The following is a 27,209-nucleotide window of genomic DNA, read 5'->3' as shown; positions in this document are numbered from 1 at the left end:
GGGTGTTATTGGCTGTCTGTTTTGGCAGCCTCTCCTCCTTTCTTCCAGCTCTGTTTTGAAACACAATCTAAATTTAAAAAAAAAAATAATAATAATAAAAAAAAAAAAATCGGCATTCCTGCTCTCTCTACTCACACCGGCGCTCCTGCCGCCGCGGCGTAAAGCACGGCTGCGAAAGGAGCAGCACCGTGCAGGTTGGCCTATATATAGCCCAAATGTTCGGCAAAGAACAAACTCTTAACTCGAGAAAAGGGGCAGAGGACGGCAAGAGGCGAAAAACAAGGGGAAAGAGGGGCCAAGAGAAGGCTTTGTGAACCGTCTCGCTTTAACAGGGGGAGCGGAGGGAAGAGAAAAATGTCTCTCCAGAGCCGGCTCTCTCCCACATTTAATAGCATTAGGAGCTAACGTGTAATTTGGACTAAAAGACTAACTCTTTCCTGCGGTTTGATGGATGTTAGCGTCCCTTTTTTTTTTCCTTCTTTAACAATGTATTACATAACATTCTGATACACTAATTACCATCTCATGTCATAGCAATTTTATTAAGAGCTTATACTTACAAATACCCATTCTGAAAGGATTTCAGGACCTTTTTTTCCTGTAATTTTCTCTGAGCTAGGCTTGTTGAAGCACTGGCAACACGGTCTGATGCTGCCTAATGCAGGTTCCAGTAACAAAGCGTCTCTACACAAAGATCTCTCGCGAGCCCCAAGCGTCAGGCATGGATTCTTCTTGCGTTTAGTCTCAAAGACTTGTAAACAAGTTACTTTTAGCACACTATGTTGTGATAAAACACTGGTAACACAGCCCTATTAGGTTCCTGTACCTGCTACAGTTCCAATTCCAGAAGCAATGCCAAGAGAGAGAAATTCCTTTATACCAAGTAATGGAAAATTTGTTAACTATTCTGCAGTTAGTGTTTGCGCGTTAATATGGTATCACCTTGCCAGGCAAGACGTGGTACCATGAGGTATTTTTCTGTATAAAATTGCTAATGCCATCAAGGATTGTCCAAATGGGATCATCATCATTAAAAAGATTACGCGGTAAGGAAAGTGATTACGACAACGTCTGAGTAGAAGGATTACTAATCACAAGTAGAATCCTGGTACAAATCTCATTCTCCGTATACAAGAAAGGACACAAAACCTTTTAAACATAATTTATATACATTTATGGCTTTATACAACAAACTGTCAGGGATTGTTCTCGTGTGTCTGTAGAAGTACATCAGGCACTTTTTCTGAAAATATCCACGTACGAATTTTAATTCTGCAATGTGACTAAGTCAGAGCAGTGAAGCGTTGAAGAGCTGTCACACCACTCGCAAGTAGAACTAGCAGTATGTACATGCCAATCTCTCACGATATTGCTGGTTTGTGGAACACCCTCAAAAAGGAGGCCAGGTTTAATGCCGAGTAATTTGCCTTTTGCCTGCATAAACCATGCTGCATCTTACATTATGATTACCAAAATAATAACAATAATAATGAGAACACCTTATTTAAAATCAGTCATAAATTAAGGATCCTAGCAATTTCATCACGAAAATAGGAATTTCAAATCAGTAAAAAAATAAAAAAGTACTAACATACATCCAGTGGTTTAACAAGTGCAAATTTTATACTGTTTTATAATTGGTCCAATTTTAACTTCTCTTTTTAGGGATGCTCTGTTGACTTAAGCCAATAATAAGCAATATGACTTTTGCTTATAAGTGTAGGCAAATTGTCAGTTTATCAAAGCAGAGCTTTCCAATTAATGCATCTACTACCTAAACATATATCATATAGCTATATTATGGAAACAATACATCTTTATATTTAAAATATCTGAACAGCTCTATAATACAATAAACTTTTAATAACAGTACAAACCAGAGAAAAGTCAAAAACAAGGCTGCATAGGTAAGATCATCTGCACAATTCACAAACCAATCATTTACAACAATTCTGACAAACTAAGTTACTCCGGAAACTTGGTACTTTTACTGAAAAAGGATTTATTACTAGAGGTCACATAATGTTTGTTTTCAAGGCAGACAACATGCCCCTTCACCAGACTTCACAGTATTCCAGAACTACGATTGCAAAACACTAGGATGGCATCACAAAAAAAAAAAAAAAAAAAAAATTTGACCACACCTCTGATTATCTACAACTGCTTTCTCACAATAATTAAAAGGGGTTTCCTACAGACTGTCATAATTAAGGAACGGCTACATTTATGTTATTCATAGTTATAACAGGAAATAAGGAAAATATCTGTATGCAGGAAGTTATACAGTAGCAGTAAATAATAAACAGGAGGTATATAGTTAAATGTAGCATGTTCAGCTGCAACCCCACGGAGCATAGCACTAAGTACTGCTTTCTTTGCATGCAGAGGTGACTTTTACGACTACTTTGGCCTATGCATATCAGTGCCCGTTTGGGAGCAAACCTTTTTGCACACACAGCAGAAAGAAGGACTGTCAGAAACCCACACGTGAGCCCTCCGCCTGGCTCCACTGCCAGGATCTACCACCATGTTTCAGAGAGACCGTGAATGTGACGGTGAAGATGCTACCGGAGAGATTTGCCTGTAAAAGCAGGCGGCTTCATTGAGGCTTCGGCACTAAGAAGGTTTCGTTTTGCTCAACAGAAGTTCAAAGACCGATTTCACGCTGGGGGAGAGACCCCGTATCACAGGACAGCTTAACATCAGCCTCTGGAACTGCTGACAACCATAACAGGATATCTAAAAAAGTAGGACCCGCTGTAATTAGTAGTGATTTAAGCCCAACAGGGAGCTAAATGCTAGCACATCAATAAATACATTACAGAGCCTCAGGAAAGTCGTAACAGGATCGTTAAATGTATGTCTTGTTACTAAACTTCGTTTTCTTGGCACATCCCATTTCTTTCTCCACCACACGCCATCACTACAGGGAAGACAGGTTTCAATTAGAACATTTTCCAGTTGTGGGCTATGCAGATAAAACAAAAATCGGGGGAAAATTATTTACTTCTCCCCTTCTTCACAACAACCAGCCCTAGCACAAAACCTGTTCATCCTGCCAGTGCATAAAAAAGCTCCGAGGATTTCTATAGCACAAACGATGCGTAGCAGCCAGTGAAAAGACGGGTAAGGCCCGTTACCCACACATCCATGAAAACTGCATCGTGCGATTACAAAAAAAGCAGGAATTATTTATCCAAGACCCAATCCTGAAAACGCTCAGGTAGTTGTCAGTGTGCCCACTCCAATAAGAGCAGGTTTTTCCACAGGAACAAGGCCTCTATCATTAAAGCTCTCCCCTACCCTAAAGCTCATGTATTTGTATAACTTTGACACTTACTGTATCTTTCTTATTTAAAAAAAAAAAAAAAAAAAGTAATGTTTTGCCCTGTAATAGGGGGTCGCAAAAGTTTTAGCCTCCCACTGGAAAGTAGCACTTTCACCTCTTCAAACACACTGCATTACAACAGAAACACTGACAGACCCTAAACCTAGTGCTAATTAAGACGAGTGACAGTTTTGTCATTAATTTTTTCTAAAATGATGGATTTTCTGCAAAAGGTCCTGCTCTTGACTGCACAAACATTATGAGACCTCCATGAAATAAATATAAATGTGAAGCATTGTACAAGCGTCTAACAATGAATACTTAACACTTTGTGGTAGTCAGAGTTAAAATGATAGGAGAAGCAGATGACATTTCTAAAAATGCATATATAAAACTGATTAAATATCTCCTAAACATAAAGTTGTCTATATTTATACATCACACAACAAAAAAAGGGACAGAAATGTTTTGTATTCAAGATACTTATTAAGCTTTTCCTTTATTAGCACTCCCAAGTGCTAGGGAAATTTATAAAAACATGTACTTAATCCAGTTAAAATACTGTACAAAATGAAGAGGTTATGAATGCTGCCAGATCTCAGATTTATTTTTTTTTTTTTAAAGTTGCCTATGTAACAAAAGTAGACTTTAATTATAAGAAAAATAGCTTGGAAAGTATTCCAAAAATTATCTTAAGTCCAACAATAAAGTCATTAGTCTGACAATGAAATCCAGATATATTCTTGCATAAATTTACATGAATACAGGTAACTTATCAAATGGCATTTAACCTACTGTTTACTCTGAATAGTCAATGAGTTTAGTAGGATCATATTTAACAGGCTATTCTGTTCCCATATGAAATGTGTGGCAAATTTGAGTAAAACAATGCAGTTCATACTGCTGCAAGGCAAGTCCACATTTATCTCAATTCATCAGAACACAAGTAACATCAACGAAGGTTAAACTTACTTAGGGCATGAGATCATCACAGTATTCTTACAAAAGTTTATAAACTTTTCTTGGACCAAAACAGATAGTCTTAAAAAACAATTCTTCTTCTACAGATCATACTGTACAAAACCGAAAGCACAACATGATGTAAGTGAGAGTCTTTGCTGTGATTATATGGTGTAGTGAATTTGGCACTTCAGAGTAATGAAACTTCCAATGGCACAGTTCTTATCTACAGCAGCACATAACCTGCAAACCTTGGGCAAACATCCTGTACAGGAAAATACTCTGTCTGCTGCCAACTCTGACGAAAGGAAGAAAAAGAGAAAAAAAAAAGACCCAAAAAAAAAGCTAGTGCATGCGCACAGCTTTGTCAAGAAAATTAAAAAGGAAGGTGAAGGACATCTTTGTACTGCTTTTCTCAGTTCCTGCTGTCAGACAAGTCTGGAGAATTTAACCGTAGCCTATGAAGAAAAAAAAACAACAAAAAGAACAAATTAACATCACACCAAAAGATTAAATCTATTAAAATATGCTCAAATTAGCTTTAAATTAACTTAAATAGGAAAAAAAAATAATTCCTTAATTTCTAGTTACCAGCAAGCTTTTTGTGTAAAATATTAATGGCAAAAACATTAATGCTCCACATGAAGTAACAGAAGTTGGTACACGGCAATCCTAATGCACCGGTGCAAACTTGATTTGCAAACAAATAAAGGCCTGGAAAGTGACTGAGTGTAACAGAGGCACTTCACATGCTAACACAGAAGACCACCCAGATTTTAAGCATTTTGAGATCTCTTTTTCCCTTTAGTTGTTTTTCAGATTTATTATAAAAAGCACAGCTTACCTCCTACTACATCCTAGCCTGACACCCAACTGTGTGTGGTTGTCTTTACGCTGTGCTGAAAACTTTGGTTAGGCAATACACTGTCAAAGTTAAAATCTAACGTTTCTCCATCCATAAGGTCATTACGGATAATTGACTCCATGTCACAGTCCAACCGTTCAATTAACATGTCATCTAAGTCACTGGGAAGCTTCTCCTGGTGGAGGGAAACAATTCCCACCCTTCCGTAGCCATTGCAACTGTTAACAGGGGCGTACGGGTTCATAGCATTCATCTGCATCGGGTGACTCATAGGCACTTGTAACGAAGTCTTCACTGTCGACAAGCGATTTAGACCTGAAGTATGGGACATGGTGTTCACTGTGTGTGACAAGGCACGACCATTAACTGCAGGTGTTGGCTGGTTATGTCCTTGGTGAGGGCGGGCATTAGGGTTCATCATTTTGTTGTGGGGTGGCTGACTACCATAAGTTGGCATCACCGAGTTAGCGACCATCAGCACACTTTGGCCCAGTGCCCTGCCACCAGCCTGGGAAACACCAGTGTCCACTGATGCCAAGATATCATTGTGCGGCGGAGAATCAGAAGTCAGTAACTCCTTCAGAAGTCCTGCAGGACAGTTATATTGGCTCATCGATCCAAAGCTTGATTTACTGTCTTGGAGAGTCTGCATAGGAATCTGGGGCAAAGAGTTCATGCTAGCTTGAGCATACGTAAATTTCCTGTAGTCTGGATTTGGTGAACCTATACTCGTGGTCGAGGATGCAAACGAGTAACCTGGTGTTTGCTGCATCAGGGTAGCCGATGAAGACTGGGTTGACACAGTCATTGACGTATTGGGTGACAAAAGATTAAGGTTATCCAAAAGATTTTCCATGTTCTCAGAATTACTCATCTCTGAAAGGCTGGGTAGAGTAGAAGTCATTTTGGTGGCTGATGATGGGTATACCATGGAGTGCACATCCCCATCTCCAAGATCATCTTGCTCTGGCAAAATAGGAGAAAGCCTTCCACTAATCGTACTAGCATTAGAGCTAGTTCTAGGTCGAAATGTACTCCAGTTATCAAAGTCATCATTACTGTGAGAGCTGGGGCTTGCAGGCCACTTCGAGAACTGCGATCCGGGGCTGTCACCATTTCCCTCTTGACCAGACTGAAGGGACGCTTTTTTCTTGGCAGCTCTGCCTCTGCTTTTGGCAAACTTGCTGTTGTTATCCATGGACGCTGCTCGCCTCCTAGGAGATTTGCCACTCTTTCCTCCCTCCGGATTGAGCATCCACCAGGAACTCTTCCCTGTTCCCTCATTCTGCACTCTGATGAACTTGCTGTGCAGAGACAGGTTATGACGGATTGAATTCTGAAAAACAAAATAAGGTGTAAGAAATGGAGAAAACATGCTTGTTTCATGGTGTACTAATATTTGTCTTTGCAAATGTACTCTCTTTTTGTTAGAAAACATGGGGTAATCAAGAAATGGGAAAACATGCCAGTCTGGAAACATCTGTTATCAGCTCACCACTCAAAACTGGCTGAAATAAGCTTGCAGAGAGTTGCCATGTCAATTTATCTGTCATATGGCCCAATCACATCTGACGTTATAAAAAGTTAAATTAAATACCAAAGGAGCTGTTCTGAAATACAAATTCCTCATAAAGGAGACAAAATATACCAGAAGACCAAGAAGACAACTGAAGATCTTATTACCAGCTTCACTCTAATGAGTTGAACCTGATTGCAATTAGGAATTTTTTTTTTTTTTTTATTATTATTATTATTATTATTATTATTATTATTTTACACAAAGTTCAGGAATGATAGATCCTGTTCTATGGTCCTTATAATGGCATCTCATCACGCACAGCCCTAAACCCTGCAAACGTGCCAGCCTGTGAGTATTGCCACTGAATATCAGTGAGGTTTATATTACTTGCATTACGTGAGAAAACACATATACAAAACCAGTTGAAGACTAAGTTCTAGTCTTTATAAATAAACATCACAAATTGCCTAAGAAAACATAAGAGAGAAAGGAATGCAAATAGCATAGACAAAATTGCATTTAAAGCCTCAGTCTTAAAACCATCTTTCTCTTTCAAAATCAACATTTTAATATGCAAAACTGACTCTTCTAATACCAGAGGGCACAAGATTATCTTGTGTCAAGACTGACCAGAGGTACTGAAGCTTTTCGTTATTCGTCAGTCACAAATAACGTTTCACGTTTTGTTCTTATATAAGAAAAAAAAAATCCCAAAATCCAAAATCCAAGCATAATTGCTAACAAAATGCCACAAGTTCAGAGTGCTGAAATAAGCAGCCTACATGGGGACCTCCAGCCTGCACTAGGACTGCAATTCATGCCGAACAAGTAGGAGGGAACCGCAAAACATCATATGAAATGGGTAAACCTGAAATTAGACCTCAATGGCAGAGAAATCAATGATGCAGTAGCTGCCTTCCATTCATAGCCACTTTTCATAGGTTGTCTAAAGAAAAATTTGGGTAAGCAAATATGGAAAGACTGTTTCTAGAAAGCAGTAGTAAGGCTGATCTTGACCAGCAGGCCACTAGGCCAATTATCTCAAAACACTAAATAGATGCCAGAACTACAAAAACCCTGTTTTGTCTTTCCTGTTTTCCGACCTTTTTCCTCCCACCTACCTTCTCTTAAGTTGTTATACTGACCCACCAAGACCCACTACAGCACCAAACCAAGAGGACGATACAGCTCATGGACCTTTGCGTGCCTTGTGAGGCAAACCAGAGGATGAGAGACACAGCCACTGCTCTCGTCTCTGGCCGCTTCTGCTGTATTTCCCGGCCCAGAGCGCTGCCTGTGACAGCAGCATCTCCAGACATGTCTTCCTTCACCTTCTTAACTGTCCCGTACATCTGTTTTCTCAAAGATGCTGCCAACACATGCATCTTGACTCATTGCCTACACGTCCAGCTGACAGAAGAAAAGGAGCAAAGACCATGAGGAGGCATGCCAAGTGAAAACAGCCATCTTGTGAGGCCTGGCTCAAATCAGAGACAACACGCTCAAATTCCCTGCAAGGGTCATGACATGTTGTGGACCACCAAAAGCCAACTGGCCAAAGCAGACCTGGCCACCTGCAGAGCCCAACAGGAATGGTTACTCTGGGATCGAAGAGGAGACCTTCAGCAGATGAAGGCAGCAAGGAGGTGTTCAAGTCCCGTAACACCTTATAGGCAGCAGTGTCCTGAGACTATCCTCACAGGAGTGCAGCTTCACCCCAAAGAGGGGCACAAGGTGCTCTTTGACAGCAGAAGATGGCAGAACGTGGCCTCATGGCAGCTCGCTGTTCAACCAGCGCAGCAAGGAGTCAAACCACATGCCTAACCTCAGAAGTCTTTCCAGCCTCTCCTTCCCTTCCAAAGAAGCATCTTTAACAAATCATTCCAGTTAAATAAACACGAATGACAATTTGAGCGTTTCCTCATTCAATTTTGAAAGCAAGCCAATCTTTCTCATATTAACGAATTAACGTAGGACTGCATCTCTTCACTGCAGGTAACCCTGCAATCAAAACCTCATTCTCCATCCAGCTACAGGGTGTTAGGGAAGGCCTTGAAATTCTATTTTCACCAGCTGCAGCTAACATGTCGGGAGGGTAAGCCTGAAAAATCCCTCTTTGGACTTGCCCCTGGCCCCAAGGGCCGACCGAGAAGCCTCATGAGGCCGCACGCCGCAGCCCGTTGTTTTCACTCAAAGGCCAGAGCTGAATCCCCGGCTGACACAAGTCCAGCTCTAGAAATGTCGCAAGAAAGTGGTTCTGCACGTCTGTTGATTAAAAAACCTCCTGCGCTAGTTCATTTTTTTTTTATTAGTATTATTATTATTGTATTTTGTAAACATACCCAGTTGGCTCAGGCTTACTGTTTACTATCAAAATAGGCATATCAAACACACAAAACATCAGGCAGAGAAAATACCATGCTAAGGCTCAGTTCCCTCTTCTCTGCACCAGAAGTGTTAAATATTTAAGAAATCACTGCTATTCCTTAGTCATCAAAAATGTTATAATCTGGTATTATTGTACTGAGGACATCTGAGGTCGCTCTTTGAGTAACAGAGCTGTCTCCTAACTCTGCCAGCAAGGAAAAAAAATTTTCCTAACAGGAAAAGGTTTGCGGCCCAGAGCTTGTTACATAAATTCCTGTTTTTCAGGCAGCCAGCAGGACATTAAAGAAGCTATGATTTACTAACTTGGAAAAAAGTGTTGAAGAGGTAAATCTTGTGAAAATATGCACTGCTGTTAATGATGTTGTGTCTACAAATCTTTGCCAGACGCAAACATGACCTGATAAAAAAGTATAGTTTCAGCAGTGGATCTTGGCAGGCGGAGGGAGAAGCGACGGGGCTGTCAGCGGCCCGGGCGCTCGGTGGCACCGCCGGCCCCAGCACGGTGTGAGATGCCTCCAGCTGTGGCTTTCGGCAGGGCTCGGAAGAAATGCCACCCAAAATGGCCTGAATGACGAGAAAAGCAAGCAGCCACAGTTCCAGGCGGGTTTCCACACAGCGGCGACGCACGTGCCAGATCGCCCGGCGAGCATCCGCGCTGGAATTTTATCAAAACCTTGTCAGGACGGCAGCAGGGCTGCTGGCACCTGTGGGGTGTTTCCTGGGATTGAGTTTCCGTCTTTTGAGATAAAGCGCCGAGAGCCTCCGCTCCTGATCAGTCTGCAAACCAACTTCATGCCATACTTCGGCATACAGACCAGGAACTGTGGATACGCTTATCGCTACTTGCCAATTTAAGAGCCAAAATAGGCAAAACCAGTATCTGCGAAATGCAATGTGATGAGCACTTGCCAGCCAATAAAACTCGTGAAACCAAGCAAGCGATTCCTTTGAATCTACACGTTTATATCGTTCAGCTGTATTTCCAATCTCTCCGACAGCGGAACCGCACTGCTGCGAGGACACCCACCTTGCTGCTTTTCTAAGCAACCAAAAAAACCCCAAGCTGCTTTACGTTTTAGAAGAAGTAAAGAAATAAATATTTCAGCCATTTAATCCCTGGGTGCAAGTAGCTCTGCTGATATCTAATACTGCATTTAAACCCAAGAGATACTCTTAATTTAAGTTTAACCTGACTAACTGCTGAAAAAAAATCACATCCCTATTACAATTAAAGTTGAGGTATTTACTTATTTTTTCAGTAAATTGTTTTGGTGTTTTACAAAAGAGAAAAACCTGTAAACACAGTTGATTTGTTAAACCTGACAACACTGTAGGCCTGTACTTTCTGGAGAGAGACCACACGGTCACGTCGGCCATCTTTCCTCCACCCCGGTTCTTGGAGCAGGCAAGGCAGAGGGAAGCAGAGAAGACCTCCTGCTGCAGACCCCCTGCTTAACCCTATTGGAAACCTCTCCAAGCAGGATCTAACTGTGGATCTATGAGTGTCCAGGGAGCTGCAAGACCCAAAAGACCTTGTAAAAGCCCCTACGAGTGCCCATGGTCTCTCCCACCCTCATACCCTCACACACGGGCACAGGCAGCACCCGTTCAGCTACAGTACTGCGCCAGCCACCAACAGGGAGAGCGGGGAATGGATGCGACATGTGAATGTCGATACATTTCACAAAAGTTCTCGGATCTCTCAAAAAACTATCTAGAATGGCTTTGGAAGCAGGAGAGAAATTTTCAGGGACTACAACACTCAAGCCTGCTTCTGCCGCGACCCTCTAAGATAATCACAATTCCAAAAAAAAAAAAAAAAAAAAAAAAGAGAGAAAAAGAGAGAAGGGGAAGATTGTTTGTTTATTTATTTTAACTGATAGTTGTGAGAATGTTGCAGTAGGAATACGCTTAGCAAGAAGGTCAGGTTGAGGACCGGTAGGAGAGAAGTTCAGAGTAACATCATCACTGTTAAGAGGTGTCTGCTGTGGGCAGTGGTGGCTGGCACATGAGCCCGCTGTATTAGCACGTCCTGTTACTGACAGCTTAGAGCAGGATTCGGAACCAGTAGAGTCCCTCCGTGGAGACAACACCAAAGCAAAAGCTTTTCAGCAGAGAAGGGAAGACCCTAGGATTTCCATATGCTGTTACAGAGGACATCAGACCTGTCTGTCAAGGTCTGTGTATGGGGACTTTACAGCAGGTCCAGATGTTCAAATCACCTTCCTTGGAGCCTCAGTGGCAAGCACCACGCTAAAAAGAAGTTATAAAAAAACCTCTTAGGAAAGTATGCAAAAGACAGGAAGTTCACCATCACACACGCTCAGGGCTCCTTCAGCATCAACAACCAGACAGCAGCAGCAGGAGCTAACCGTGGCGAGTGGCACCACATAACATCTATCCAAGGCTAGACTTGTTGAAACAGGCAGGTCTGCTTGGAATAGTTACACTGCCTGCACCCGCTTTGCTGTGGTTTCCAACCATCCTGCCAAGTTTGCAGGGGCAGGGTGAGGAGGCTAAGGAGGAAAGAGAACACTGATAACTCCAGAGGTACCAGAATTTCCTGGTACAACAGTCTGGTGTAAGGCAATCCTGTTTGTCTTATGACGATGAGATAATGAAAAGTTCAGATACAGATGCTGCACATGGAGCTTGGGTTTGCCTCAGAGCTAGTGTTGGACACCCAAAAACATTCACTCAACAGATAGCACACTTGTTCATAAAAGAGCCTTAGCCGCATTTCTCTCTCAAAAGCGTTCCTGATACTACAATGTTCACCAACACAACCGCACATCTGGCTGCAGTGTCAGAGGCTTCAAATGCTAATGAAATAGCTATCTTTGCCACCCAACTGCAGCATTCTTTGATTACAGCTCAGAAACCTTCCCTGTCGTCAGATAAGAGCATGGACAGAAAGCATGCCACTTAGCCTCAGGTCAAAGAGTCGTATTTAGAAGATGCTGGCAATTTGCCACCTGCAGCTGCATGAAGGTGGAAGGGCAGGATTTCCTCCTGAACAGGTCATGCTTTTTTGGGTCCTTTGTTCTTGCAGGGGGGGTGTGCTTTTGTTTGACTTCATTTTTGTCCTGCGCTGTTATACGGTTAAGAAGCGTCAGCTGGAAAAAGTGCAGAAACACTTCAATCCTACTAGAGGGACTTTGCACTATTTCTCTGGATTTTTCATTAGAGATGGTGGCATAGCGGGAGTCTTTCCCAGACCACACGGAGAAGTGGTCAGGGACTCCATGTGAAATACCACATGGAGATACTTTCATAGACTGTTTCATTTGATAGGATTTCAGCAATGCATCCCTTGTTCCCCGCATGAATGTACAAAAATGGGAAAGACTCTGTGTTATTACTATATGGTCGCTATAGATGACTCTCCTGTACAGAGGGGGCTCTCCTGTGAGCATTATCTGTGGTAATTATCCAAACTGCACATTCTGCAGTCAAGTCCACATATTTATATTCTCCTATGCTTCGTTCTCATAGCTGTAGAAGACTCAAAAACTTTGGACACCAAAGGGACTGGAGGACACCCTCCAGGTTGCACACCACTGCCACACACGGCAGGAGGGACTGGATGGGATTTCGCATCCTCTGGAACACAGTATGTGGTAACAGAAAATCCATGCACAACTCCAGACATTGATGTTTAAGGGACTTGGCTATGCATATTTACGTGTCAGAACTGGCAACTCTACTGTGTTAGAGTAATTCCCAACTGCTAACCCCAGGTACCCTCCTCTTCATTCTAGGCAGACTCCTTTGAAATACTTTTCCATAATGGCAGTTGGGACATTTCTAATGAGATGATAACACCTGCCTACTTCCTCTACATGGGCATTTAGAAAGAATAAGCATAAAACCCATTAAAAACGTAAACCATGAAACAGAAGTATACACACAAAGGGCAAGTACACTTCTGGACACGGTTCAGATGTGATGACCCCAAATCAAAGCTCCTTATGACCACCCTTATGTTTTCTGTACCTCCAAGAGAGAGACAGAGCCACAGCTACGTTGCTGATCACCTATACCAGTGCCAATACTCTGCTTTATAACTACATTTATTTCTATAACCAAAATACAGGCATGATATAACAGCGACAGAGCATACACCAAATATATAAACATTTGCTAGCATTTCAAAGACGAGGAAACTAAGTGACACTGATTAGGAAAAACAACAGACGAAGATGCATATGAAAATGGTGAGATTTTTAAAAGGGATTTGTCAAATGGAACTTCCTCCCTCTCTGGTAAAAGCATCTGGGAAGCCAAGACAGCCAACAGGTTTGTCTAAAAAAGGGGCAAATAGCCATCAGGATAAAACAGAAGTTGTGAAGTTTAGAAAATTAGGAAAGAAATAAATATCATGTGAAAAAATTTAAAAGCTAGTAGGGATAACTACGCATTTGGTGATCTAGAAAAATCCTAATACTGCCTTTACAAAACTGATGCTGTAAGCTTTCTATTCCAACAGACAGAAAACAAAATAAGGGTTCCATATTTGTAAATAAACATTTCTATTTTCCACAAATACGGAACATATATATATATACACACACACACATGCATATGTACATATATAGCATATGAAGCATTTCCCAAGTTCACTAGTGACACAGGAGGCCAAGACTCCTCCTGAAGGGAAACATTTCAAAGTCAGGATGCCCTGATTTTGGGGCCTCTTCTCCTCCCTCTTTCATCACTCTCAGACCTCGGGCCGTCGCACGCAGCCTGTGCTGCAATTACACCAGTAACACAAAAACAGCAAAGCAGGAGGACGCATGCATAACCTGGACACCCCGACATCAGTCCCAGCTGATATCATAGAAAAGATGATAAAGGATTCAATTAATAAACCATCATCAGAGGTCAGGGATATAATTAATGTCTTTCAAAACAGTGCCACAGAATATAGGCCATCGCACGTACAAGAAAAACACCTTTTGTTCAAGAAAGGTAAGATAGAGAAGACTTGCAGATACGCCGGTGCCACACCGGTCGACACTGCAGCCAAGATTAGCACCACACACCACCACTAATGCACACTCGTCAAAGGCATTAAAACCCTTAAAATTATCTGCGGCGCAGTAAGCCGTGAGGAAGGCTGCCGCGATTCGTGACGGGCGGGTGGCCCTCGTGCAGTTATTCACTGCAGGCTCCAAGGCTGCAACCGCAGAGGGGACGCAGGCACCGCAGCGGTGGCAACGGCAGAGCTGTCCTTGAATGCAGAGCAGACAGGCAGGTTATCGCCAGGAAAGCACGAATCACGGTTATAAGCAAAGTTTATTAAAATAAATAAATAAAAACATTTGGAGTAATGAAGTAGCAGTTCATCCGTACAACGCCAGAATGACTAATAGCTTAAAATTTTATCCCGCGACTATAGCAAAGAGAGACTAAGGGGTGTTTATTTTTTTTCAGCCAGTGGGAATAATTATGATCAGTAGGACAAAAAAATGTTAATCACTCGTTTCCTGTTTAACAGACAGCCTGTTTCACCTCTGCCACTCTCCACGGTTACACCCAATTCATCACAAAGACTACAGCACTGTTTATAGAAAGCTTCCCCCCCTTTTTTTTTTTCTTTCTAAAACTAAGCTGCCTTTTATTGACATTCGTTAGCTCTAAAGAAGAGGTACAAATGTGTATACATGCTAAATATATCAATACTAATTACACCAGCAGATAATCTTAAAAGAAGCACTAGAAACACGTTCTCAGCAATAAGAAGCAGTAAGGTGAGACACAGGCCAAAGTCTCAGCGTAAACCACAGAGGTAAGAAAACATCATAGTCCGAAAATAGGGCTTATTTTGTGCATTGGCCTTTGTGGACACGCAGAGAACTTCCAAGAATAATAGAAAAAAAAAAAAAGAAAATTTTAAAAAAAAAAAAGAAAAACAGACATGATTACTCTAAAGGCTTTAACAGGGTAAGTGAAGCAATTGGAAAGGTCCCTGCTTGAGAAATCGCATATGCTTTACGTGCTTCAAGCTCTGCATAATGACCAAAGCAGTCATTTGCCATTTGCCTATGTAAAGGCACACACAGGCCTAACCCTAAATGTTTGGTTTCAGTTGGATGTTTCACTAGGGAGCCACGTATCTTCTCTTCATTTTCATGGATCAAGACTATTTGCTTTCACAAAATCACTGATAACCTAAAGGGTTGTAATCATTGCCATGACCTGATGGATTTCCAAGCAATGGGCTACCCCACAACAGTGGAAAATAAGTTAAAATTGAAGCTGGTAACGCAAAGCCGGATGCACTGGAGACATGGGCTACATCCACGACACTTGCCCCATTCGCTGCGATGGCTGGAGAGGCTCGAGGACTTATTTCACCTGCAACAACACCCACTGTCTAGACCTCTCCTGAGGGACACAGAGAAGGAGCAGCTGCCAGTTTACAGCCACAAATCCACAGAGGGAGCCAAGCACACCTGCAGCGCTGCACCCACGACTCCTACAACGCACAAACTCATCTGACAAGGGCAGCAGAGGGATGTTTGCTTGCTTTTTTGCAGGAAAGCCACCAAATCTGTCTCTATTTCTTACTTTGAGGAGCGATATACCAAGGGGATGTACAGATGCAATAATGTAAAAAGTTGGGTTGACTGAATCTTTCTGCAGATTTAAAAAAAAAAAAAAAGAAAGAAATACATCTACTTACTACACTTGTACCAGCATAGCAGAGGGAGCCTTTTCCTTTAGCAAGGAAAGGACTCAAATTCTCCAGACATGGGTGTCACTGAATACTAGTTTTTCAGAAACAAAGAGTCAATGAAAGCAGCAAGCTTCCTTTGCAGCAGGGTTAGCTGTGCCCCACAGGAAATCCCTGGCTGAAGGAAACTGCAAGTCTTGTAAAAAGAAGGGCAAAACCTTCCATTTACAGGCTGAACAATATCTTACGCTACATCTCACTATGCATTTGATCTTTATTTCGACTACAGCAAGTGCAAGGATAGGCTAGCAAAATTTGGTATACTCCCCAAAACTACAAAAAGGAAAATAAAACAGAGTTGAGCAGGTTGGTTTTTTTTTTTTTTTTATTATTTAGTGTATCTTCAGAGTTTCCTTACTGCATCTAGTGGCAAAGATGCTGAAGGTTCCACATTTGTAAGGGGACAGTGTCAGCCTAAAAATAACAACAGCCCTCTGGATTTCACCTAATATTGTATATATCTGATGTTGCTGTAGTTACCAAGAGAAACTGAGGAAAGAAGACAGGAACATTTCTCTTTCCTTTAGTTTCTTTTGTACGTTTAGTGCAGTCTAATGTATAAAGCCACTGTTTTTACTAGTTATTTTTCCTCTAGCCAGTTCTCCCTTTATCTGTCTCACATATAAAAAAAAAAATATCATTTTCTTGTTAACAAAATATTAGCAGAAAAAAAATCGATTTCTTAAGTTTTTATTAAAATAGCTTAAATAGGATCAGATTTAAGTTCTCTTTAAACTACTGCATCATCTGCAAATACGTAGATAAAGGATATTGCCTTATGCAGTCAATATTTGTTCATTTTTCTTTGTGTTCTGCTTTTCATACTTGTTCTTTTTTCCAAAGTTACAAGAAGCAAGTACCGATTTCCAATTTCTCCTTTTTGTACCTCCTCAAGAGGCAGCACATATACTAGGTATTGTGTTTCTACTCAACTTCTTTGAACACAGTTTGCCTTGGTACTTTTTTTTCCCCCACCACAGAAGCGTGCCAGACCACCAGCGCACTCTCTTTGGGAGAGCTCTTTCCAATTCAAGCTTTCTCCCATAGCCTAGTAGATTTTATATAACATGATTTACTACTACAATGCCCAGAAAAAGCCTTCATCCAAATTTCATTATAGCCTTGAGCTATATTCCAGTGTGCACTGCATCTCCACTGTCTGGCCAGCCACCCCTCTTTCACGTAAGGTGTGGTTTATACTTAAAAGGCTTTTAGTTTATTTTCTCGCAAGAGGGTCTCGGCACTCGGAGGACTCCTGATAGGTGGTTGCACTGTTCATGCCAACGTCTTCCTCTCGAACGCTGCTTTCCATGACGTTCTCCAGGCTGCAGTTTCAAGAAACACTGGTGCTCATCACTGGGTTTTATGACATCTGTTCAGCATTATAAAGCCACAGTCGCCCAGCCTTGCAAAGCGTGTAGCACCAACTCTGAACCAAGTTACCCCCAGACAAGCACAAAACGTTCAGTAGGCTATGGGAGGCAGAGTACAATTTCTCAGAGCAAGCTGGGCACACAGAGGAGGGAAATCTAAAGGGTAATTTCTTCCCTCACACCAGTTTTGGAAGCATTCCTATTCCCTCACTACCGTAGGCTGTGCTCTGTACTTCACAGACCCTTATTAAATCAAAGGACTATTTACAATCTACATACTGGCAAGTCCACATTCCCATAGAATGTCATCTGGCAACACTGACTTAAACCATCAGCTCTGTATTTACTTGCTTTTCTCTTTCCCAAACAAGAAGAGTAAAAAGGACAAGAGAAAAAACATTTTTCTAATGACAAGAATGCAATTCATACAGCAAGCCCATGAGCTCTGGAACATCACCATTCATCATAACAGCCAAATGTCCAAATTTCTTTTAAAAACAGTAAAACATTATAATAAGGATGATAAAAAGGAAGATAAGCCACACCCTTGTCATTTAGGACCTTTTCCATCCGCAACCGGTGATAGAGAGGTGCAGAACCATGCTGGACACAAACTAAGACAGCTCCCGGAGTGGGATGCTGTTACGCAAAAATGAGCTTTGTTAGGTATTTTAAGTGCTATTTTTCTTCTGCTAACTAGGTCTAATTAATCTCCCCTCATGATTATTTCTCTCCATTTGATATACGCAAGGAGATCAGCCTCACCGCTTGGAGCAGACCTCACTCATTCTGCCATTCCCCCGGACACAGCCTGACACAAGGAGCCTCTGGGCACACTGGGGACTACCAGGTACAACAGGAGGTGTCCCAGGAAGGACACTGCCATCATCCTCATCAGTTCAGAGAAGAAAACACTGCTTTAAAAGCCTCCCATCCCCTTTCACTAATTCCACAAACTCAAAAAGCTCTTACCAACTTCTGGATTAGGCTCCCTCCTCTCAGAGGTCACCGTCTTTGCTTGGTGCAAAATTCACCATCATTGCTCCCATCCTCCCTCAATGAAAAGCCCGTGGGTAACTGGGCAGCCTGAGCCTGCCTGGCTAGTTATTCAGATTTAAGGACTGCAGCATCCAACTTCTCAATCACAAAGGCTACCATGGGCCTCCCATCCCTCCTGTGCCTTCGCCCAAAGACAGGGAAGGCAGAGGAGATCTCCTCCAGCTTTCCCCAAAAGCGCACTTAAAGCACTGCGGTGAAAGCACAGCCGACACAGCGAGCTAAAATGCCTTAATCAATTCAAAGGGCTGCAATGAGAAAGCCTTAAGTCACTCTACAGGGATTTGCTCAGTATTTGTCTCCTGACAGCTTTTGCTCCTTTTAAATACCGCAGTTTAGCTTTCCCCCTCACAGATGTTCAGAGAGAGAGGCAACGCAGCCCCACACACAGCTCCGAAGACGCGCAAGCTCTTTTCTTGAGAGAATTGGCTTCCTCGGTCAGAATGGGGCACTCGTTTCAAAAAATAAAATTTAAAAAAAATAATAGTAATAGTAATTCACCAGACACAAACTTACATCAGATTAAAAATAGCAGGAATGTCAGCAGTCGGAGCTGTCATTTGCAATAGTTATCAAGACACAGGAAGTTATTTATTCCGTGGATCACATAAAGGCCTCTTTAAAAACAAAGATGAAACAGAAAAAAGCAAGCATGTTTACTGAGGATCGCTTTCCAGTATTATTTATCTGGCCAAGTTTGTTTATGAAGTTTTATAATAATTTGTCATGGATACATCTATGGGTTTGCGTCCACGGATCTGTTAAACAGCTGGCAAACTCCAGCAGACACTGCAGCCCTTGCTGCTCTTGCTTAATTTTTGGATTATTTTCAGTTTTGAAGCTATTACAGAGAATGTTTCCACATTTTCATTTTGTTTTAAAAAGAAATTAAAGTCTTCCCCCGGAAAGTCAGGTGTTTTCAAGTATTTTGTTTGTTGATTATTCATGTAGTCATAAATTACGCACAGTATTTGGCAAGCCGTGCTTTTCTCTGTTAAAACGTTTGTTTTTACTTTTTCAGTTATTGTTTAGATCCTGGTCATAACATGCTTCAGGTTGTTTTGAACAGCAAAGAGGAAATAAGCAATATTTTAACTTATATCACACTGTAACTACATTAAGTGCCTACGCAGCAATACGCTGTCTATTCAGTATTTTCGACTTTCTTCCTGTCGGCTGCTGACTTACAACAGCAAGAAGATAATTCATAATTTCACACAGCTTTGCAACCTATAAACACAGCTATGATTTGGCTCACAAGCATGGTCAGAAAAAAACCAATAACACACACAAAAAAAAAAGCAGCAAGGTACAGGATGTAAAAAAGCAGCAGAATATAAAGTAATTGTATTTGCTGAAGGTTGGTTTTCAAATCATAGAAAAAACAGCAACGCTCTTCTGGAATCGGCTCACACACACCCAGGCATCGCAAGTAACACAACTGGAAGAGGCAGAGCCCCAGCAAGGCACTGTTTGCCTACGTTCACCCTGACACTAAGGCAAAGAGTCGGAAAAGAGACTTTGAACTATATGCCATCCCCGCTGCTCGTCAGGATCATGGTCTGCTCTGGACATGATTACTAACCCGTTGTGACGCCTAAGAATATGCCCTCTGGATTAGCAAAAAGAGAGACATCATCCCAAAAGTCACACAATTCATACAAAGCAGTCTCTGTGCCAAAGTAGAAATTACGGAACTACATTTCAGGAATTTCTCACGGATTTTTTTTTTCCCATAGGGTTAAGTTGGACATTATCTTTCAAGCATTCAATTCTCATGCAGCAGGATTTACGCCTCTCCTCCATTAGAGACATCTTAGGAATCCCAATAAATAACAGAGAAGAAACATGACTGTTTCACTACGTGTTTTCCTTTAGCCACCTTTGTGAAAAATGTATCTTCAAAATTTAAGAGTTCGAGCTTTGCCATAACATCACATTCATGCCTCAAGTCCTCCAAGCACACAGGCTCAAAAAACCAACTCTTTTTGTTCTCAAAAGGCAGAGTAAATGGCCTCACCTAAAAATACCTTATTTTGGATCTCCCTAACATGAACTTGAAAGATCTCATTTTCTAGGAAAATAGACTTTTGATTCAAAAATAAAGGTGCTTGGCAAGATAACTCCCTCTCCCCACGGACATCTACAGTCTACACAAGCAAGCCTCAGTGCGCTACAGCCATCCAAAAATATCCTTCTTTTGGAGCTGGAACACATTTGCCAACTTACCTGCAGAACATTTCTGGCAGACCAGCAACAAGAGAACTCCTTTCCCCATCCCCAAATTTCAAGTGTGTAGCTAAATAAAAGCACAAGGAAACGTGCAAGAAAAAGCAGATCAGCACGTCTGTAAATCAGAAGAGCTCATGGACCTTTTCTACCTGTAAACTTCCAAAGTTGCTATGTCAGCCCCCAAAACATAGAAACTGGGGACTGGGCTGAGCCAAATTATTGCCAACCGAGCCATACTTGTTGGGGCACAGACAGTTTTCCTAAAGATAAGCCATTGTGCATCAATCAATTCATTTTTCTTCCCTTTCTTTCCCACCACCAGTTGTATATGTGCCAGGCTTGACACCAGGCATCACCATTCTCTATTTTCAATTTTACCTAAATTTTATTTTCAATTAAATTTAGGTATGCCAGCTTGACAAAGCTACATCAAAGGAGCCTGTCCAATACAGCAATATCGTATTGGAGCCTCTGTGACAAAGTTGGGAACTGAAGCTTCAGAAACATTGTGGCAGAAGTTGCGACTAAACATAAATAATTGCAGTTTATCTGCTTTAACACTTGAGCAATATTAAATATACCCACTTCACACTGCTTGGCCTTAAATAATAATAGTAAAGCTCATCTACCCTACCCCTTCTCCATTCTTTCCTCTTCCCTTACTCCCTCCTTCCCTCCTGGAATAAAAGTAATAAAATCAGAGAAGGTAACAGAATAATTATGTGCTCGCAGGGCAGAGTCTGGACCTCAACATTTACAAGTTAGTTGTTGTTTGCTGCAAGATTTTGTATCTCTCAAAGAGACTACAGTTAACAACTGCTCTGATTTAACTACATGTTCCTCATTTACCTAGGAAGGAAAGGCAGCTGAAGGAAAGAAGAACGTTTCTTCCAAGACCGGCTCTGTAAAAAAGGTACTTCCAAAACTCAGTTTTGGAGCAGTGAGTGAAGGATCTGGACCTAATACCTTGAAGATACCTAGACACCAATTATTATTTTACCAGAGTCTAGTATCCCCTTACACACTCCTTTTAATAAAATTCTTCAGGCATCAGCTGAGTTCAGGACCTACCACTTAAAAACACATTGCATGCGTCAGGCTCAAATAATGGAAACTGGCAAAACGGACGTGGGCTCAATCCTCCTTTTTCCTCCTCCGTCAATTATTCAAGGACCCCTCATTCACTCCTCCACTGCTGCCTACTTCCTTCAACGCCAGGCATGGCTGGGGCATCTGATAGGGAAGCTCAGAGTTATCTTTCTCAAAGTTTGCCTAACAAAAACAGCCACCCCCCCCACGCACACACAAACACACACACATACATACATACACATGCAACGCATTTGACTGATTTTCCGAAAAAGAGTAGTATCTGTGTAATTTTGACAACAAAAATACAAATTTCCTTGCTCTACAAATCTTTTCAAACAAGCAAGTGATATTTTAAAAGAAAGGATGTTTTTTTAGCATTTCTCATCTATTTCCCTCTATTTTTGTGTTACGTATTCAAACGTGAAAACATTCAAGATTGAGCATGATCAACCAAAGCATTAAGATACGCATTCACCCCTAAGGGAGAGTCGTAGAAAAGTCTGTGACTCATACAAATCCCCCAGCTGCAGTGATTTCTAGCCAGTATGGCTGGCTAATAAAAGCCACAGAAACACATTTAAAACACATTTAAAACACGCTTAAGGGCCTTTTACCCTAAGAAAGAACTTGCCAGAGAGCAGCAGTGACAAGGCGATTGCTCCCTGGCACAGCTAAGGGCACTCCACAACCTTTGCATCAGCTTGCAATGACTCCTCTGCATTGCCACAGAGGCTGCCCACCTTTGTCACCTCTCAAATAGCCTTAACCTTACAGATTTTCAATTTTTTAATCAAGTCTATTGGAAAACTCATGTCCTTTCTAGGGTAGTTGTTTTCAGCTTGAAGCCTACAGACTTTTAGGGCCTCTGAAATACTTTTAAAAGCCTTTAGAAGGCAGCTGGCTTAAATACACCTGCACCACAGGAAGAAAATAGACAATTTTAAATTGCTGACTCTACAAAAAAGAGCAAGAACTGCCTAAGATTAAGCCCAGCCCCCAGACTTTGTTGAAAGGCCGATTTAAAGGATAGGGCCAAAGGAGATTAACACAAGTACGATGTCAAAGTACACTCAAACAGCACCAGCTTCTTGACAAACACTGAGGGGTCATAAAAAACAGGACATGTAAGAAACCAATACCGCAGCAGAGAACTCATGCGGTCTGTGCATGAAGGAAAGCTCTCCCAGACCAGGGTCTGGCACCCGGTAAACTCCAGCAAACAGTTTTGGTTGTAGTGACGCAGCACAACTCACCAATCCCATAACCAGAAATGCAGCCAGCACAGATGATTTCAAAGTAAAAAAATCCTCTGAGAGACATATTGTCCAACAGAGAAGGCAACATTCCCATTCTTCCATGCACTTTGGGACCTGGTGGTTCTCCTTTCAGCTGCCAGGAGCCAGGGAGAGATGCAGTAGCGAAGTAGTGCACAATTTAGAAGGGGACATCCACAAACCCATCTGCAACGTTAGCAAGGGACAGGGAAAGAGGAGGACTTGTAAGCTGCCACCTCTCATTCCCGCCGTGAGGGGCAAGAGGCTTTTGGGATCGTTTCCTACAGAGAGACCTGTTGGCCCCTCACATGCAGGGAACAAACAAGAGCAGGCCCCAGGTTAGGAAGCTCTGCCAGTTTGTGGTCTTCTTCACCTAACAGTGAAAAGACACTGGGAGAATAACCCCCCACTAACAGCATTAACAGAGAAGGATTTAAAGACTATGACACATCTTTCTACAGCTGTTTCATTATAGCTGCTCAACGAGCCACAGTAGATACCAGTCACTTGGTGACACCGAGGGAAGGAGTGTTGGCCACTGAACCAGGCAATGCTTCCTTGAACACTTCGGGTCATCCACCTCCTCCGAGGCAGTCATGGGCTTACGGGGTGGTAGGAGCAGAGGCTGCCACTCAAGTTAAGCCATCTTTAAGCTGTTTCTGCTTCAAATGAATCAGGAACCTGCAGCCACAGCAGCAGCTTATCATAGAATCATAGAATGGTTTGGGTTGGAAGGGACCTTAAAGATCATCTCGTTCCAACCCCCCTGCCATGGGCAGGGACACCTCCCACTAGACCAGGTTGCTCAAAGCCCCATCCAGCCTGGCCTTGACGTCTCCAGGGATGGGGCATCCACAGCTTCCTGGGCAACCTGTTCCAGTGCCTCACCACTCTCACAGTGAAAAATTTCTTCCTAATATCTAATCTAAATCTACCCTCTTCCTTTTGAAGCCATTACCCCTCATCCTATCACTACATGCCCTTGTAAAAAGTCCCTCTCCAGCTTTCTTGTAGATTCTCTTTAGGTACTAGAAAGCTGCTATAAGGTCTCTCGAGAGCCTTCTCTTCTCCAGGCTGAACAACCCCAACTCTCTCAGCCTGTCTTTATGGGAGAGGTGCTCCAGCCCTCTGATCAAAATAGAAAGGCTGCTTCTTCAAAATAGACACCCAGAGAGCATCCCTACAAGAGCTTCAGCCGAACTTGGTTCCTTGGTTCCTATTTCTCACTGAGAAACATGGCCGATGACACACGAGTTTCCCCATGCAGAAGATACTCCTCCACACCTCAGTTGCCATCCCCTGAATCTGCATGTTACCGAACTCAAGCCCGTCACTGACCAAAATTTTCCTTCTCCTCTTTCCCCTCCTGCCCACACCAAGTTTACTTTATTTCTACTGGAATGACGATGTGTCCAGCAGCGGGACTGAACACTGGCGCTTTCCCCAGTGAAGAAACCAATCCCCCCACACACCAATTCCCAGTGGCAAAAGTTGCCAGTAAACACATTTCAACAATTCAATATATTCATTATGGACAAAACTTATGCTACTCAAGCCAACAGAAACTCTACTATTTATTTCTCTATATTCAACGCTCATTTTCTATTAAGCGGATTAAAACACTACAATTAATATTGCTAGTTCTACTGTATGAAGATCTGCTCTGCTTTGGTGCTATTTTACCTTTGTCTACATTTTGATACAACATGCTTGAATCTTTTTGTTTCCTTTTTTTTGGGAGATGAGTTTATTACCCATCCCACGAGCCCCAAAATAAGAGAAAAGTCTGTAAAGGCGGTATAAAGAGTACTTGTGAAGATTAAACACTGTAATGATGCTCGGGGGTCACGCAGGAGGCTGACATCCTCACTGGTATTTTGGTTGTTGACTCTCTAACCACTTTGCAAAAGTCTAACAGAGCAATAACAAACAGCCACGAAAAATAACTTGCTCTCTCAGATGCAGCCCTCCCAGATGAGTCGAGACACACAGACCTGCAACACGCAGTAAGTTGCCCTCCCTTATCTACAGCACCGCTGCTAACAGGCGCTCCCATCAGCCTGGTGCCTACTCGCATGTGGAAAGGTGGAGGGAGAAGAGGATGGAGGTGAGAAGATGCCTGGAGCCTCTGTCAGATGTTCGGAAAACACCATTTTCTCTAGCACAGTGACGGAAGCGAACAGCAAGCGCCGTCCCTCAGCCATGGCAGCTCGCACACACATGCACACGCATTTCCTCCGGCTTCACGAAAACAATGAAGAGTGGGGAGGCTGGCTTTTATATAAAGTACCTACCAGCTATGTATAAAATTAGGAAAGCAGCTGCTTCAAAAGCTCAGTCACCCTTTTATCATCAACAGGGCTTTAATTAGTACCCATCTGCTTCCTGTTTTATACTACAGGACTAACTTTCACCTGTTTCAGCAAAACATCCCTTCCCCCCAATGCAAGCGTGTGCACACACACGAATACACACAAAAAGTTAGCAAACACCGTTACGCTTAAGTAATTAGCATCAGAAATCCTTAGTCTGATATCTGAGCTATTTATTTGCTTTTTTAAAAAGCTAGGCTTTGACAGGGTATCAGATTTCACAGCCTACACCTTTAATTCACACACGTTATATGCTTCACCATTAATACTAATTCCTTGGCACACAGGGACCAAAGGAGGACTGGAGCCCCGCTGTCCTGGCACTGTACCACGGAGATCCTGCCCAGAGGACTCACAATGGAAGTGTGGGTTTTTCCTGAGGTCCGTCACACACATGAAAGGATTTATGAATAAACAATGGCAAGGCTGATAGTTAAGAATGGATTCAAACTCACCCCATTGTTTGAGGAGAAGAAACAACATGCAGAAGAAAAATATTACTGAGGGAGGAAATAGCTTCACCTTTGAATTTCCTGACATTTTTCCTCCCACGCTTTTCCCCTTCACACGTCAATTATTTATTTATTTTGCAGGGGAAGACAAGTGAAAGTTAAGAACGCCAGCAAAGCTACGTGCTGTCAGACCTGCCCACCTCTCCCGCACGGAGGAGCTGCCAGAGCTTGAACGCTTGCCAGGAGCATGGTACCCAGAGAGCCAAACAAGTGAAGCACCAGGAGAAAGAATCGCTTGGCAATGGCCGAGCAAGGAGCACCGCTTGCCTGCTCAGCTATAGGAATGGGAAGAGGGGCGAGTGCTGCAAGGAACAGGCTTCCTAAGGACTCTACATGAATTTTGTGAGTATGCGAAGCTTTCTCGAACTTAAAGCTGCTCACTGTAGAAAGTTCTGAGCACACCTTTAGCATCAGCCACCACCTCCAATGATGCTTCTGCCAAAATAAGCCTGGCAACCGCTCAACTCATGCTCCAGTTCTGGAGTGGGAGGAGATCATTCTCTCTGTACAGTTAGAAACCTCATCTGCCAACAGCTTTCCCAGGTGCACAAAGCTGACCTAACTATTAGAATCATAGAATAGTTTGTGTTGAAAGGGACCTTTAAAGGTCACATAGTCCAACCTCCCCTGCAATGAGCAGATTTTCCCCCATAGCAACTTGAAGCTGCTTCCTGAGGCTTTTGGACCTGCCTGGCTGCAGGTTCCATGAGATTCACCTCCAGAAGGCTATTTTGGAAGACTCAGAATTTTTTCCATTCATTTGAAATCTTAAAGCATTTGCTAGGTTGGGGATTTAACTCCTCAGAGACTGGCAATTAAGTAGGAGAGCCATGAGAACAGGAAAAGTTATGCGCTCCAGTATCAACCATGGCAAGTACATTTATTCCCCTTTCTCTCCCACTCAGTGAAAAAAGAACAATTATTCTGACATCTTCCTTATTAGGGTACTTTTCCATTTCATTCTTCGGAGTTGGAAGAAAAAGATAAGGATAATACAAACACTGAAAAGTTAAAAAAAAAAAATTAAAAATCTCAGTAAACAGAATTTCAGCAGTTAACCTTCGATGTAGCTACTCATGGTGTGTTACCATGAGCAACCAGCCTACAATATCTTCCTATGCCCCCTACACGATCACCCAAGGGGAGATCACATTGTTGGCAACACCAGAAGGGTCAACACTAACAACCCAACTCTGAGTATTCAGACTAGGTGCCCCAAGAAATTTATTTGTAGCACGCTGTCATTTGTTATTAAAACAGCACACCAAAGTACCATCTACCTCTGTACATATATACAGAGGGGGGAAATGGAGAGATTTGTCCAGCATCACACAAGTCCAATAAAGAATAAGAACTGTCATTCAAAAGTAAAGATTGAGCCTTGGTTTTAAACCTCCAACTTCTGAAAGTTCTCACCAACTCTTCTCCCATATCATTAGCAAAGGCAACATTTAGTACGTACACTAAGGGAAGTACTAGTGAAGGCAACGAGCTGTCTC

At 42.3% G+C, this 27,209-nt stretch overlaps 1 protein-coding gene across 1 annotated transcript in view; it reads right to left on the bottom strand.

Moving 5' to 3' along the window:
- Positions 1-1,147: 1,147 nt before the first annotated feature.
- FOXO1 (forkhead box O1) overlaps positions 1,148-27,209 on the bottom strand; it is a 66,842-nt gene continuing 40,780 nt past the window's right edge. The window contains exons 2-3 of the mRNA XM_074566784.1: positions 5,133-6,489; positions 1,148-4,746 (exon numbers count right to left, since the gene is read on the bottom strand). Coding sequence (XP_074422885.1) covers positions 5,146-6,489 — 1,344 coding nt within the window. The 3' untranslated portion in view covers positions 1,148-4,746; positions 5,133-5,145. The remainder of the gene's footprint in view (positions 4,747-5,132; positions 6,490-27,209) is intronic.

This window comes from Larus michahellis, chromosome 1 (assembly GCF_964199755.1).
Source record: "Larus michahellis chromosome 1, bLarMic1.1, whole genome shotgun sequence".
In the NCBI taxonomy this organism is placed as follows: domain Eukaryota; kingdom Metazoa; phylum Chordata; class Aves; order Charadriiformes; family Laridae; genus Larus; species Larus michahellis.
The sequence above is the reverse complement of the archived record's forward strand: the minus strand, read 5'-3'. Positions and strand labels throughout refer to the sequence as shown.